General features: G+C 38.3%; 5 protein-coding genes across 9 annotated transcripts in view; 2 read left to right on the top strand and 3 right to left on the bottom strand.

Annotated features, from left to right (window-relative positions):
• Positions 1-452: 452 nt before the first annotated feature.
• LOC119556749 (zinc finger and SCAN domain-containing protein 2-like) lies at positions 453-2,050 on the bottom strand. The gene is made up of 2 exons (XM_037869171.1): positions 2,021-2,050; positions 453-1,963 (listed from the first exon to the last, which is right to left on the bottom strand). The coding sequence occupies exon 2, from the start codon at positions 1,957-1,959 to the stop codon at positions 1,012-1,014; it is 948 nt and encodes a 315-aa protein (XP_037725099.1). The 5' UTR covers positions 1,960-1,963; positions 2,021-2,050; the 3' UTR covers positions 453-1,011.
• A 597-nt stretch (positions 2,051-2,647) lies between these two features.
• LOC119556682 (zinc finger protein Xfin-like) lies at positions 2,648-4,060 on the bottom strand. Its single transcript, XM_037869053.1, has 2 exons — positions 4,038-4,060; positions 2,648-3,957 (listed from the first exon to the last, which is right to left on the bottom strand). The coding sequence occupies exon 2, from the start codon at positions 3,951-3,953 to the stop codon at positions 3,132-3,134; it is 822 nt and encodes a 273-aa protein (XP_037724981.1). The 5' UTR covers positions 3,954-3,957; positions 4,038-4,060; the 3' UTR covers positions 2,648-3,131.
• A 366-nt stretch (positions 4,061-4,426) lies between these two features.
• On the top strand, positions 4,427-6,432 carry LOC119557573 (zinc finger protein 135). Of its 3 annotated transcripts, none has more exons than XR_005220104.1 (3): positions 4,427-4,665; positions 4,724-5,869; positions 5,925-6,432. XR_005220104.1 is itself a non-coding variant. In XM_037870368.1 (2 exons), exons 1-2 carry the CDS (start codon positions 4,480-4,482, stop codon positions 5,705-5,707), a joined length of 1,170 nt encoding a protein of 389 aa, XP_037726296.1. In that variant the 5' UTR covers positions 4,427-4,479; the 3' UTR covers positions 5,708-6,432. The 3 variants fall into 3 exon arrangements, 1 of the variants encoding a protein (XP_037726296.1); XR_005220105.1 differs by having other exon boundaries at positions 5,954-6,432; XM_037870368.1 differs by having other exon boundaries at positions 4,724-6,432.
• Positions 6,361-8,090, bottom strand: LOC119557574 (39S ribosomal protein L22, mitochondrial). Its single transcript, XM_037870370.1, has 3 exons — positions 7,723-8,090; positions 7,441-7,654; positions 6,361-6,738 (listed from the first exon to the last, which is right to left on the bottom strand). Exons 1-3 carry the CDS (start codon positions 7,987-7,989, stop codon positions 6,521-6,523), a joined length of 699 nt encoding a protein of 232 aa, XP_037726298.1. The 5' UTR covers positions 7,990-8,090; the 3' UTR covers positions 6,361-6,520.
• Positions 8,091-9,627: 1,537 nt separating this feature from the next.
• Positions 9,628-13,560, top strand: part of LOC119555847 (integrin alpha-PS2) — a 34,869-nt gene continuing 30,936 nt past the window's right edge. For 2 of the 3 annotated variants that reach the window (XM_037867476.1, XM_037867478.1), the window contains exons 1-2: positions 9,628-9,783; positions 13,074-13,410. In XM_037867476.1, the coding sequence (XP_037723404.1) occupies positions 13,208-13,410 (203 nt within the window). In that variant the 5' untranslated portion in view covers positions 9,628-9,783; positions 13,074-13,207. Of the gene's footprint in view, positions 9,784-10,820; positions 10,934-13,073; positions 13,411-13,560 lie in introns of those variants that run through there. The other variant, XM_037867477.1, reaches the window with a different exon arrangement.

Consider the following 13,560-nt stretch of genomic DNA (forward strand, 5'->3'; position numbering starts at 1 on the left):
TCCTTTGTTAGTTATAAGATATAATTGTCCGATCCGGCTGGTTCCGACTTATATACTACCTGCAAAAGATATAAGACTTTTGGGAAAGTTTCAGCCCGATAGCTTTAAAACTGAGAGACTAGTTTGCGTAGAAACGGACGGACAGACGGACAGACGGACATGGCTAGATCGACTCGTCTAGTCATGCTGATCAAGAATATATATACTTTATGGGGTCGGAAACGTCTCCTTCACTGCGTTGCAAGCTTCTGACTGAAATCAATATACCCTCTGCAAGGGTATAAAAACAACATTGATTGTGTAAACAATTAATTTTGAGTTTTGAAAACTAATTAAGTTACCTAAAAATAATCATATTTACAATACAAAATAAAGATATTTTAAGTCTTTATCAATGAAAAATCATATTTCAATATTTTACTAGTATTTTTTATTTGTTGGAAAATGAGAGTTTTCAAATTCTTAAACCAGAGACCGTTAATAGTATAAAAATATAATATTCATAGAAATATCTTGTGGCACCAATAAATTTACATATATTATTTGCTAAAGAACTCCGATAATTGTTCTAAATGATCAAGATATCACGAAGCGGTTGAACTATGACTACGTAATATATGGACAGCCCCTCAGCGATCATCGCAGGCTTGTTCTACTGGGTGCAGGACCATGTGCCGCCTTAGACTTCCAGGCTCAGGAAAAGTCTTAGAACAGTGATAACACTCGAATGTCTGATGCACCGTATGGGTGTCCAAGTGCCTCTGAAGTTTCTCAACAGTTTTGAACATCCTTTTGCAGAAGGAGCACGAAAACGGTCGTTCTCTATGTAGTTTCAAGTGAGACTTGAGATGTGCTTTAGTTAAGAAAGACTTTGGGCAGAGGGAACACTTGAAAGGACGTTCTCCTGAAACCTTTAGCAAGTGTCTCTTAAGATGTAGTTCCGTGGGAAAAGTCCTTGGGCAGTGGGGGCACTGGATCGACCTTTGTTCTGTGTGCCTAAGCAGGTGCTGCTTAAGATTGGAGTGCTGGATAAAAGACCTTGAGCAGTGGGAGCACTGGTCGTTCATCCGAGTGGATTCGCATGTGATCTCTAACATATTGTTTAAACTGGAAGCTCTTCGAGCAGAGAGAACACCTGAAGGGTCGTTCTGCGGAGTGTGTTAGCAAGTGGCGCCTTAGATTGGTACTGCGGGTAAAAGTTCTTGCGCAATGGGTGCATTTGAATGGCCGTTCGCCATTGTGGGTTTTCAGGTGTGGTCCAAGTCCTGATTTATTTGTGAAACTCTTTGGACAATAAGGACACTTATGCGGACGTTCATTGTCGGTTTGATCGTTACCATTCGGCTCGTAGTCCGCATCATCAACAGGCTCGTAGTCTTCATCATCAGCATCATCAATACCCCACTCATAGTCCTCGTTTTTACCATCAGTTATAGCCGGCTCATAGTCCTCATTATCATCATCATTAATACCCGGCTGGCAATCCACATCTTGATCTTCTCCCAGCAAATTATGCTCTATCTTTACTAGGGAATCGAACTGATTAAAGTCGGTTTCGAAAGTAGCACAGTATTGTTCCTCGGAAAGTGGCTCTTCCTCAAGTGGCTCGTTCTTCACATGGCATGGGAACTTCTCTTCAGGTGGTTCTATCTCCGCTTGGAGTAATTCTTCTTTAACTTGGACGCTATTTGATACTTCGTCATGGCAGTTTGCTAATACGCCGACTATATTATCAAGAGGGTCATCTATAAGCTCATGATTCCTTTCATATGCCTTTTGGGCATCCTGCAGACAGGACCTACAAATGGTCTTGGGAAGTAGATCGTCCTTCTCCACTTGATGGCCACTCCACTGGAAAACTAAAGTCGCAATGGAAACCCGCGATTCCTTTACATCGTCAAAGATGTTGATCATGTTTTCATCACTCAACTTGCAAACACGACATATTAACGACTCCATGGCTCTGAAATTGAAAAATAATATGTCGGCTCTTGGCCAAAAAATTGAATTAATCTCTTACGATCTCGTATTCCTTCAAACAGTTTATTTACATTACATATTCACAGCTTTGTGCTATCGATAGCAAATTGTAGATTAGGGGTATTCGTAAAATTAGTTATCCTAACCCTTTCGAACCCCACATTTTCCCCGTCTCGGGGTTATATTTGTTTTTACTTGGGACTTATAGTCTACTTTTAAAATAAAAGACTTACTATTGGAAAGTTTGTACTTTTAAGTTATTAAACATTTTACACTAATTTTTTTTACACGAAATTAAATCATTTTACATGAGCTGAGATACACTTTTTTTCGATCTACATAAAATTGTTTTCCTTATGATTCCTAGAGAAGATGTCCAAGCCCACACATACTGCAAAAAAAAGGATACCAAAGCAAAAGGATGGGTATTTATCATAGCTCGCAAATAAAATAAATAAATATTTATAAAATTTCTCACAAGCAAAGTTGAAAGATAAAAACCAGGACACATGTTTATTTAAAGTCTTGTTTCCCAAAATATCAATATATTTAAAAATGTTTATTCTTTTTATTATAAATATAATTAATTTAATTTATATTAATATGTAAAGATACAATGTAAACTATTTTTTGGTAGTCCCTATCCGGTAAAAATGAATTAAAAAAAAAGAATTTATACACAGAGATTCTTTATTGAATATATTAGCTATAATATAATATGTAAAGGTACAATGTAAACTATTTTCAGGTAGTCCCTATCCAGTAAAAATTTATTTAAAAAAATTATATGCTGAGATTCTTTTCTGAATATATTAGCTAAATTACATATAAGCTGCATAACATTTACGTAGTTAAATTAATATGTAAAGGTACACTATACATTTTTCCTCGGTAGTCCCGTATTCGGTAATCATTTGTGAAAAATATAATATGCAGACATTTTATTCTATTGGGCTGTTGTGTAACATTAATATAAATAATAACATATTGGAAATGAATTTGATGATACAGAAAGGTGCGGTTTCATTTGTTTAGGTGTCCCTTATCCGGTAAATGCCTTAATTGAATATCACGTTGCAAGTCTTTGAGTGGGAATCGTGTTCGAATTTGAGACTGTCTTCATTTTACATTGGGAGGTTTGCCTGGGGTTCTCAAGGTCGGGTGATCGGTGGAAGCGATCGAGTTCTGTTCATTGACATTTGACGTTGCATAGTTGTTGAAGAATGCACTGTTCGCATGTGTCGATTGAGATTCGAATTAGTTGTAAAGGTCATATCGCAGAGGACACAGGGGAACGGTCGTTCTCCGGTGTGTATGCGCATGTGTACCTTTAGAATTTGGGCAGCTTTAAAGGTCGCCGAACAGAGGTAACACATATAGCGTCGTTTCCCGAGGTGTATCTTGAAATGTTGTGTGTAACTTTTTTTCGATGAAAAACTTTTTACACAATGCGGACACTTGAAAGGAAGATTCTCGTCCATTTTAACATCTCTATCCTTAAGGGTATAAAATGTTCCCTGTACATTTCCCTTGATCGCTGGGATAGAGTCGGAGTCTGCGATATGGCACTGTTCTTCCTCGAAAATGTCTTCTATAAGTGGCTCGTTTATCACTTGGGGTTCTTTTGTGCCCCAAAGGTCTGGGACTTCTTCCTTAATGTGGATCTCTTGTTGGGCTCCTTCTGCGAGTTCTGATTCCTTCGATATGGATACCTCTTCCCCGCTGAAGACCTCCAGTGAGGGTTTCATTATCTCATCAAATTGTTGATCCATATCTATATCGTAAGCATTTTCCGCATCCTGCAGGCAGGACTTGCAAATGGTTTTGGGAAAGGGATCATCTCGCTCAACAGGATAGCCACTCCAGTATGAGAGGATATTCGCAATGCAAGTTCCCGACTCGTGTGTCCGATCAAAGATATTTACCATATTTTCGTTGTTTTCCAAGCAAACACGACATATGGACGCCTCCATAGCTCTGAAATGTAACAATATTGTGAGAGATGGCTAAGTAAGATCAGATACACTTGCTTACGGCCGTATATTTATAAGGCTTACAGATATTCGCTGGATAGTTTGTTTACGGCTATAAGAACCGGGAATTGTGTTTGCACTATCGATAGAGATCGCGTATGTTGATGCGATTAGTGTTGGGGGGATTCGTGAAAATGCTTTTTCTTATCGGAATACTACTATTATTATTTATAGTATCATTATATATATTATATCATTATATAGTATCAGCATAATATAAATTATGAAAATATTTCATTTTTAGATGAAAATTATAAGTTGAGTGTTGAACGACATTATATCATCTATTCGATAATATATTCTACTTAGTAAGAACCAGGTATAAGTTAAGTGTTGGTCTATCGGTACCTGCTATCGATGTTTACCCTACTCTAGCTGAGGTCAATCGATTTTTGTCTACAACCATTTCACCATCTGGCAGCCCTGTTTAAAGCGAGATTGAAGTTTTCGAGAAATTATTTCGAAAATGCCGCCTGGGACGCAAATAACGAGCGACAGCGACATGGAGACCGTTCTGGAGGAGTTCAAGCAGCGCCATGAGCGCCGGAACAGCATCGGATCCGCCAAGTACTCCTGCAGCGTGCCAGAATGCGGGGCCACCTTCAAGCGGCTGGACCAGTTGGACCGGCATGAATATCACCACACGGGAATTGTAAATATAGTGTTTTAATCTATTATATATAACCGATAATAACCCCCGATCCCCGCAGAAGAAGCACGCCTGTGCGTACGAGGGCTGCGACAAAACCTACTCCATAGTAACGCACTTGAAGAGGCATCTGCGGAGCACCCACGAGCGTCCGGATGCGACGGTCAAGAAAACCGTCAAGTGCGGCCTCGAAGAGTGCAGCAAGATGTTCATCTCGGTCAGCAATATGACCCGCCACATGCGCGAAACCCACGAGAGCCCGCGGGTCTATCCGTGCAGCCATTGCAACGCCAAGTTCTCGCAGAAACTCAAGCTGAAGCGCCACGAGATCAGGGAGCACACGCAGGAGTATCCCTTCAGCTGCTCGAAATGCTCGCGCGGATTCTACCAGGAGTGGCAGTGCCAGAGTCACGAGCCCAGCTGCAAGCAGTACGAGTGCCCCGGATGTCCACAGAAGTTCGACAAGTGGTCGCTATACACGAAGCACTGCCGAGACACGTTGCACGGCAAGAACCGCCACAAATGCGACCGCTGTGAGTGCGCCTTCGACAAGCCCAGTGATCTGAAGCAGCACATCGAGGTGAAGCACAAGGAGGCAAAGAAACAGGAGGATGAGACCTCATTCACCTGCACAGAGGAGGGCTGCGGCAAGAGCTACTCGTACCTGAGGAATCTTCGCCAGCACATGCTGACCGCCCATTCGGGCAGGCGTTTCGAGTGCCAGACCGTGGACTGCGGACGCTGCTTCAGCAGTGCCCAGAATCTGGCGAAACATCTGCTCAGGGGTCACAAGGATGGCAAGGTGAAGAAGGAGAAGAAACCTAAGGCTGCGGAGTCCAATCTCCGCAAGCGAAGACGTGACGCCGGACGCAGCAAGCACTCGCAGCTGTCCAAGCTGGCCTGTCTGCAACTGGACAAGGAAGAGGAGGAGGCAGTGCGTGAACGGGAGCCCTTGGCTCTTGAAAAGGTAACACAATCGTTGCAGGAGGACCCTGTCGAGGAGCTGCTGGCACAAACCCTTCAGGATGAAGAGGAAGTGAATTAGAAGTAAGACAAACACTTCAGAAACAGGAAAGAAAGATCGGGTCAAAACCTACAACTCTACAAAAATTCCGAATATTCTATAAAAAGAGGCTAAACACATTAACTATACTGTAAAAAAGGACACTAAACTTTCAATTCAAGCTAAAAATGGAGCAAAAAGACGGTAAGCTACTGAAAAAATAAGGAAAATGCTAATAATTTAACACCTAATACTTAAGGCCACTTAAAATCAAGATGAATTTTAAAGGTACTGCCAAAGAGACAAGATAAATAATAAAGAACTGCAGAACATCAGAGCGCGGATGAGGTTAACTTTCAGAAGCAGACTTCAGAATGTATAGAAAATATGTTTAGACCTCTCCCTCCTTATTAGTTAATGATTTTGAATTAAGCATAAGTTTACATAGAGAGAAATATTTTTTGTAGCCGCCTGGAGCGGATTAATATTATATTTCTTCATTTTTCTTTTATGTACTTTAAGTTTGTGAGAATCCCATTCCGTCAACATTTTGTTTAATCCTTGACGTCTGTAAATATGCGCAGTAAGAACCACCCATGTGGATTTAGGGTAATATTATTTATAAAACATATGTAGGTAACATATATATTACCTAAGTTGCCATGACTTCTTTTAATAAATACAGTCAGTCGTAATTTAAGCAGTCATACGATGTTCGTATTTTTTGCATTTTTTCTTTTGTTTTTTATTAAACAATATTCTAAAAACAAAACAAAATGCTTAATGTGAGGACGCGATGGCAGAGGAGGATTGGAAGGGTACGGATCGGTACAGTGGAAGTGCGATTTCGGGGGGCTACAGTGAGTTGATGACCTTCCGGCTGCGCATCTGCTCCAGCCAGTGCTCGTACTGCTGCTCCGGGGTCTGTGGCTCCTGGTAGTAATGCTGCGGCGGCTCGCCCTCCTCCAGTCTCACAAAGTAATGACAGTGCTTGTACTCCACCTTGCCGAAGCGACCGCGACCGTGGCGCCTTACGCCCTTGAAGACGCGTCCCTTGCCCACAAAGGATTCGGCTGGAAGGTAGATAGAAAAATGCATTATTTACTACAACATTAATAAGAGGAACTGTGATTTTGTTTAGTGGTGCTGTTTCTCATTTCCAGGGATCGTAAATAAAAGTTATTTGTGATTTATATTTTAAATTACCTACTGGACATTTTTTATGCTTAAATCCATGTTTGCTTTCAAATTTGCTTATTTTTTGTGCACATTAGTAAAAGGAGCGTTATTTTTAACATCTAAAACCTAAAATCGCAGTAGGTCTTCGAAAATAAAAATTTCAACTAATATTAACGGTCCTTGCTCATTTCATTCAAAGTTTTAACTTTAACTACGTTTTTACAAATTAAGGAAAATATTTATTAAAAAAATTTGTCGAGTTTTAGGCAACGTTTAGTTGAAAAAAACTTGTGAGCAGAACTATTTATTTCTAATGTGTTGATAGAAAAAATGGTACTATAAAAATGTACTCAATTTTGGGCTTAATGATTTGGCTACAATGTTGTTCAACTCAAAGTTGGTACAAAAAACGTTATAGAAATTTATAAAAATTCTAGATAGTTAGGATGCTCTTAACTGCTACAGAACATCAATAAAACTAGACCAAATAATGAAGATGTATGGAGATGTTTTACACTTTTTGGGGTAAAGTGCATTCCCATAGACAGATTTCGAAATTTCGCTGCACTTATCAGGTTCCAGGATGCCCCACTCACCGATCCACAGATTGCTCTTGTACTCCACATTGTGACGCTCCACGGCCATTTGCTGGGCCTCCAGAATGGTCTCCTTGACATCGGTGGCTCCCTTTTTGAGCACAAAGTTCAGTTGTTTGAGGGCCTCATCGACGGACATTCCGCGCACGAAGGCGGCGATGTACCACATCTTGTCCGGACTGTATTTGATGTTGTTGCGCATATGGCAGACGTACTGAAAATGCGGGTGATAGGGGGATAACAACCGGGTTATCAGGCGAATGGTATCGCTATCTTCCTTACCGCCTTCCTGGGCTCCTCGTCCGTTTCCTGCGGCGGATGGACTGTCTTGTTGTACTCCAGCCATTTCCGGGGTCCGTAGTTGTACTTGTTCCACTTGGCACACAACATTCCGCCTGAAGCTCCCGTGTGCAGGGACTTCACTTGGAGGGCAGGTGGTGGTGCTGTTGATATGACGGCCGGGTTTCCGGTTTCCCCCGATCTGAGGAGCGCTGCTCCCTGCGACGCCTGCAGGCGCAGCTGGCCCATCTGCCGGATCACCTTGTGCATCTTAAGTCTGCTGTTTTATCACAAAAATCCAGGCAATTCAATTGGGAAAGGAAAACGCAGACTTCTCGTTCGGTCGCGTAATCTGCCAGCTGGGGTATCGATATCCCGATAGCATCGATATACCGATTATCGGCCACTGGACATTGCCACACTTTGAAAATCGATATTTTTCTTTGATTTTTTTAAAGTTACAGGTTTTAAAAATGTTTTGTTGCATTTTTTTTTTTAAGTCTGCAAAAAGGTCAGGAGTTATATACTTTAATTTTATTTTAAACAATTTTTGTTTATTTTTTATTCAGATGCACTTTACATGGATTCCCTTGTTTTCATTCCTGTTCTCCACCATCTCAACCAGTCCCAACAAACCCTTCCGGGAAAATTCTTCTGACTCTATTCCTATTCCTTTTCCTCAAGAGTCTCCGTTCCTGGAGTACTTGTCTTGGTCAGATGGTGTTGAACCAAAACCCAGCTGATGGTGATTTAGTAGTAAAATACCAGCTGATTTGCGGGCGGTCTGGCAGCCCATGTTTAGGTGGTAGGACTGGCAGCTCTGTAAGTACTGTTAGTAAATTAAATTAGTATAATTAATTAGTAAAAAATAAATAAAATAACGACTTAATACTTTCATGTTTAAATATGAAATAAAATACATTCTAACATATATGGGCATTTCCACGCGAACGTACGTTCGTACGCACTTAGTGCAAATAAAAAAAAGAAAAAAAACTTTTTCTGAAACTTTTATTTGCTTTTTGACAGCATTTTGTTAGCTTTTTGCTTAGTGTAAGTGATGGGACTTATTGAGCTATTCTTTTTATAATATTGGCAAAAAAACATGGAAGTCGACTTCGGATTCATCTAGTAAAATGCAAAAATCTGCGAAATTGGACGGAATATTCTAAAATTATAACTTTACTTTTAAAATTGATTTATGTAGCTTTCTATAGAGTCTGTCGCCAAGTAAATATCTCCACTCTTTTTTTTTATTAAATTAGGTACCGGTCGCTAACGTACGATTTTTCCATGTTGTTTTATTGTCATTTAATTAAACATTTTTTCGCTCTCTTTGGATTTTTATCTTCTTACTATATTGCAATAAAGAGATTTGGTAGAAAAAGTGCAACCATATCATATGTTTTCCTTGCGAAATAATTTAACATAAAAATGCCTTTAAAAGTAATTAAAAGTGAGAAAAAGTACATTTTTCCGTTTTCAGAGAAATTTCTTCAACAAAACAAATGAAATATGCTTTGGTTCCACTGTATTATGAAAATATAGACATATATTTATGAAAATACACAAAAAAAATATGGTGATTATGAAGATTTTGGTCTTCAGTCCTGGTTTACCATTTGGCGGATATGCCCATATAGACTTTCATTCAGCTATTTTATTGGGTCTGTGCTTTGAATGTAAGTTATTTCCAAAAGCGAATCATCAATTGTTTTTAATTAATAAGTTTCTTTTTAAAAGGAGTATAAAACTGTAATTTTATTACAATACCTAGTTAATTATTGTGTTTTGAGCAATAGCCCATTTCATTTCGCGCCCACATTCAAATCCCATAACGATCCGGCATCACCGGCGCCTTTCCAGCGGGGTTTGAAATTGTATCTGAAAGATTGCCGGCCAACCACTCGCTGCATTCGGTCGCGTGAAGCGGTTCTTGGCTGATGTGATTGTGATGTGCGGAGCGCTAGCGATCGAAACGGAAATTTGAAGGGCGCCAGACTCGATTCGATTTAAATTTAAAATTTCGAAAATACCAATTCGCGTTTGCACGTTCAATTGATGGTAATTGAAAGGCGAAACTGTTTGTTTGACATCCGATACATTTGTCTATCTAATGCGGTGGAGTCCGAGGGCTCATTGTTTGTTTATATTAATTTGCATTGCCACTTTGCTCTGCCTCGGATGGCCGACGAAAAATGCATGAATAGTCGGATTGCAATGCATTCCGAGATCTCGTGATTGCAAATCTAAACCATCTGGATAAATGAGTGAACCTATTTCCACTGTTGCGTTCTAGTTTCGAGGAAAAATGTATGTGCGCAAAGCACACACGAAAATCTTGATATTTTCTAAATAATTTTTAAAGCTTATTTTTCAAAGTAAAGTAAAGTTTAAATGAAATTCAAAATATAATTGAATACTAAATTATTTTTTTTTTAAATCGATAATATGTAAGATGGGTTAAACTTACCCAACTGAGGAAAAAAATTTAATTTTGTATTTTAAAGATTTTGCTCTTTGTAATCGTCTATAATCGAGAAAAATTGTTTTGTGTCTTCAAATGACGCTATACATCTGTTAGGTAAATAACTTAAAAAATTTTGTCAGCATTGAAATTAGTTTATCTCTAGAAGGACTCAAAGGAACAGCCTAAAACTTTTGAAGTTTTTAGATTGGTACACACCCAAAATTGAGAAATGTTAAGGAAAAAAGTTTTTCACAAGGATTTTTTTTTTAATTTTGAAATTTAATGAGTTGGAACTTCAGTTCTGACTAGATGTTTAAAGCTCTTAACTTAATAAATCCAAACTCTCTAAATTAAAGATGATATCCAACTCTTTCATATGCTCATTGGAAAAATGTTACCCAAATTCATTCACATCTTTGACCGATCTTTTTTGCATATAAGCCTACCAAAATCAAATGGTCGAAACTTCTGCTAACGGAAATTACAGTCTTCCCACACGAAACTCACCTATGAAAATTTTTTCGAGTGGGATGCTCGCACATAGATAATGAAAAAATAAACTTTTGCTATCATTTTGGTTGTTAGAGAGCTGCGAGGCTGCTCTCCCGAGTCTAGAGACTAGTGTCTAGAGTCTCCGATGAGTAGGCGATCTTACACGACTACGACACCGATGTTGCCTATTGCTGTGCTGAGGTGTATTTAACAGATAGTCGTGGTTTAAATCTTGCTGCGATCGCTGCCGAGGTAGAGCAAAAAATCAAAAACAAAACTAAAAATAAACTGACAAATATAAAATAAAAGTGAACTACGTTAATTACCTGCAAAGATGAGATAATAAAAGCACGCGACGCGCTAAACTTTGTTTTTAACATTTTTTTCAAGTGACGAAGCACCAGTGAAAAGTGCACTCACAAAATAAATATACCATATATGCATTAAAAAAAAAACAAAAACAAAATAAACGCAAATAGCCAAAATCAATAAAAGGAAGCAATGCACTGATGTCTCAGCTGTATTTGCACCTTTTTTGTGCAGTGTAGACGATCTGTATATGCACGTCTATATATACATGTGCATATATACCTAGATATAGGCGGACTCTGATTGGTGTAGCGCCCAGCATCCAACTTTTTAGATTTATTTTTAGATAAATGATCGGGTGTGTGTATTTTTTTCCACTAATTTGATGTGTTTTTTTTTTCGAATTCATATCTTTACCATCTGGGCAAGATTGTATGGATTGCAGGACTGCTACTAGTTATCTTCAAATGATGAACAAGAAACGGAAAAGTGTTTGAAAAGTTGTTTCAAAATGTTCTAAAAATAAAAATCACAAATTTTGGAGTCGTTTTGGACACAAATAAATTTTATTGTTATGGAGAACATACTATTAAAGACTTTCACAAAAGTGCTGTTAAAAACTGCTTAGCGCTACTCTATTTGCTTTTGCTTTAATGCAAAGTGGCAAACTTTCAGTTTACAATTGAGTTTGCATGGCAACGAATATACATTTTTCGACTACAAATTAACTGACTTATTTATATTGGCACATTTGGGAATGTGAGCAGCATGATCAATTTGTAGAACGTAAACTGCTTACGCCATATGGCGTTCTACAGCGAATTTTCTTTTATTTTTATTTTTAATTATAATTCATTTGCTTGTCTATGAATGGCAGCCGCCCATCAATGAACTCGAGTCGCCCACACTCGGCGGAAAAACTAGGCATTATGTGTAGTGAAAAATGTTTCAAATGTCACCTGCACACCGCCTACAACTTTTTTTGTTGGTCACAGAAACTTAAATACACGTAAAAAAAAATCTGACGGCTATTACATATTTATTCAATGAAATAGTTTCATGTCAACATGCAAAGTTTTCTTTATTATATTATTTAAGATATTTCTTTGAAAGTAATTTTGAAAAATAAGGCATATTAAATTTAATTTGTGTGGGAAGGGCTGCCTGTTTTCAACCTTACTAATGCTTCTTAGCGGCTATTTTGTTATTTTGGCCAACCTGTTTGACGGCAAATTACGTCACCATCTAAACGTTGATCGCAGAACTCGCCAAAATCTTTGCTCCTAGCTGAAAAGCAAACGAAAAACCGTAAAAATCTTTGCTCAGCGAGAAACCGTCAAAAATGCCTTAAGACAACAAATCTGATTTTAAAATTAGCCCAAGATAAACAAACGACCCGACTGATACCCTAGTATTTGGCTAAAGTGCCAACAGGGAAATAAGAGAAATAATCCAAAAATGAAAGATATTTATAAAACCTGTGAAAACTTAATAAAATTTAAAGTGAATTGCAAGAAATATATAATAATGATATTAGCAAAATAATTATTAAAAATAAATAAATATAAAATAAATATAAATAAATAAAGAAATTATAAAATCGAATATGAACAAATATATATTTAAATTTACGGATAGCATAACAAAATAAATTCGAAATGCAGTTTATTGGATATTTGGCATTGAAAAGAAACTGAACCGTGCAATAAAGACCAATTTGGAGTACTCGTAATTGGCCCGACATCCGACATTAGATATAAGATATTAGATATCCAACCAGCCCTAACCACTCCGCCCACCTCGCGATTCCCAAGGCCAGAGATCTTGATTTTGTATGTTGAGCGAGAGCGGAGACAAGACGACCATATAGTGATAAAGATATTTGCTGAGTCGAAGAAAACACTGAGTTGTACTTTTATGTATCTTTCGTGTTTTATGCTCTCTTCTATTTTTTTATTTTTGTTTTTGGAATCTTAACTCATTTCGGGCCAAGGTTTTATACAATAAATAAAGCCCGCGTGTGTGTGTGTGTGTTCGTCTCTTTTGACCATATGTTATAATAATTCTCGATCTCGATCGACAGCTGTGAAGATGCAAGCGTAAAAGTGCAAAATTCTTGGATGCAAGCCCAACGAAATCGATTAGAAAGAAAGTAAATATTCAGAAAAAAGAACTCACCGAAAAAAAAAGAAAGCGATACAAAGAAAAAAGTGCAAGATGAGTGGAGACCTATTCCACCGAAGATGGATGGGTCAGTCCCTGATAATGATCCTGATCCTGTTTACGATCGCGATATCCACCCATGGCTATAACATCGATCTGCCCAGTTACGTCCGATTCCGACAGACCCCCAACTCGATGTTCGGGTTTAGCATTGCGATGCACAAGGCTCGAGGTGGATTCTACAGCAATCAGAATAAGTAAGTTTTCAAATTGTAATCTATATAACTATAAGTCACTGTCCATCTTTTAGGTCTGCATGTTTACCACTAAGTAGAAAATAGATAGCAATATATCTTAAACCATTACTTCTAGTTCCCCAAATCATGCTACATCCATTACAACTTCTG

Source organism: Drosophila subpulchrella, chromosome X (genome assembly GCF_014743375.2).
Source record: "Drosophila subpulchrella strain 33 F10 #4 breed RU33 chromosome X, RU_Dsub_v1.1 Primary Assembly, whole genome shotgun sequence".
NCBI lineage: Eukaryota > Metazoa > Arthropoda > Insecta > Diptera > Drosophilidae > Drosophila > Drosophila subpulchrella.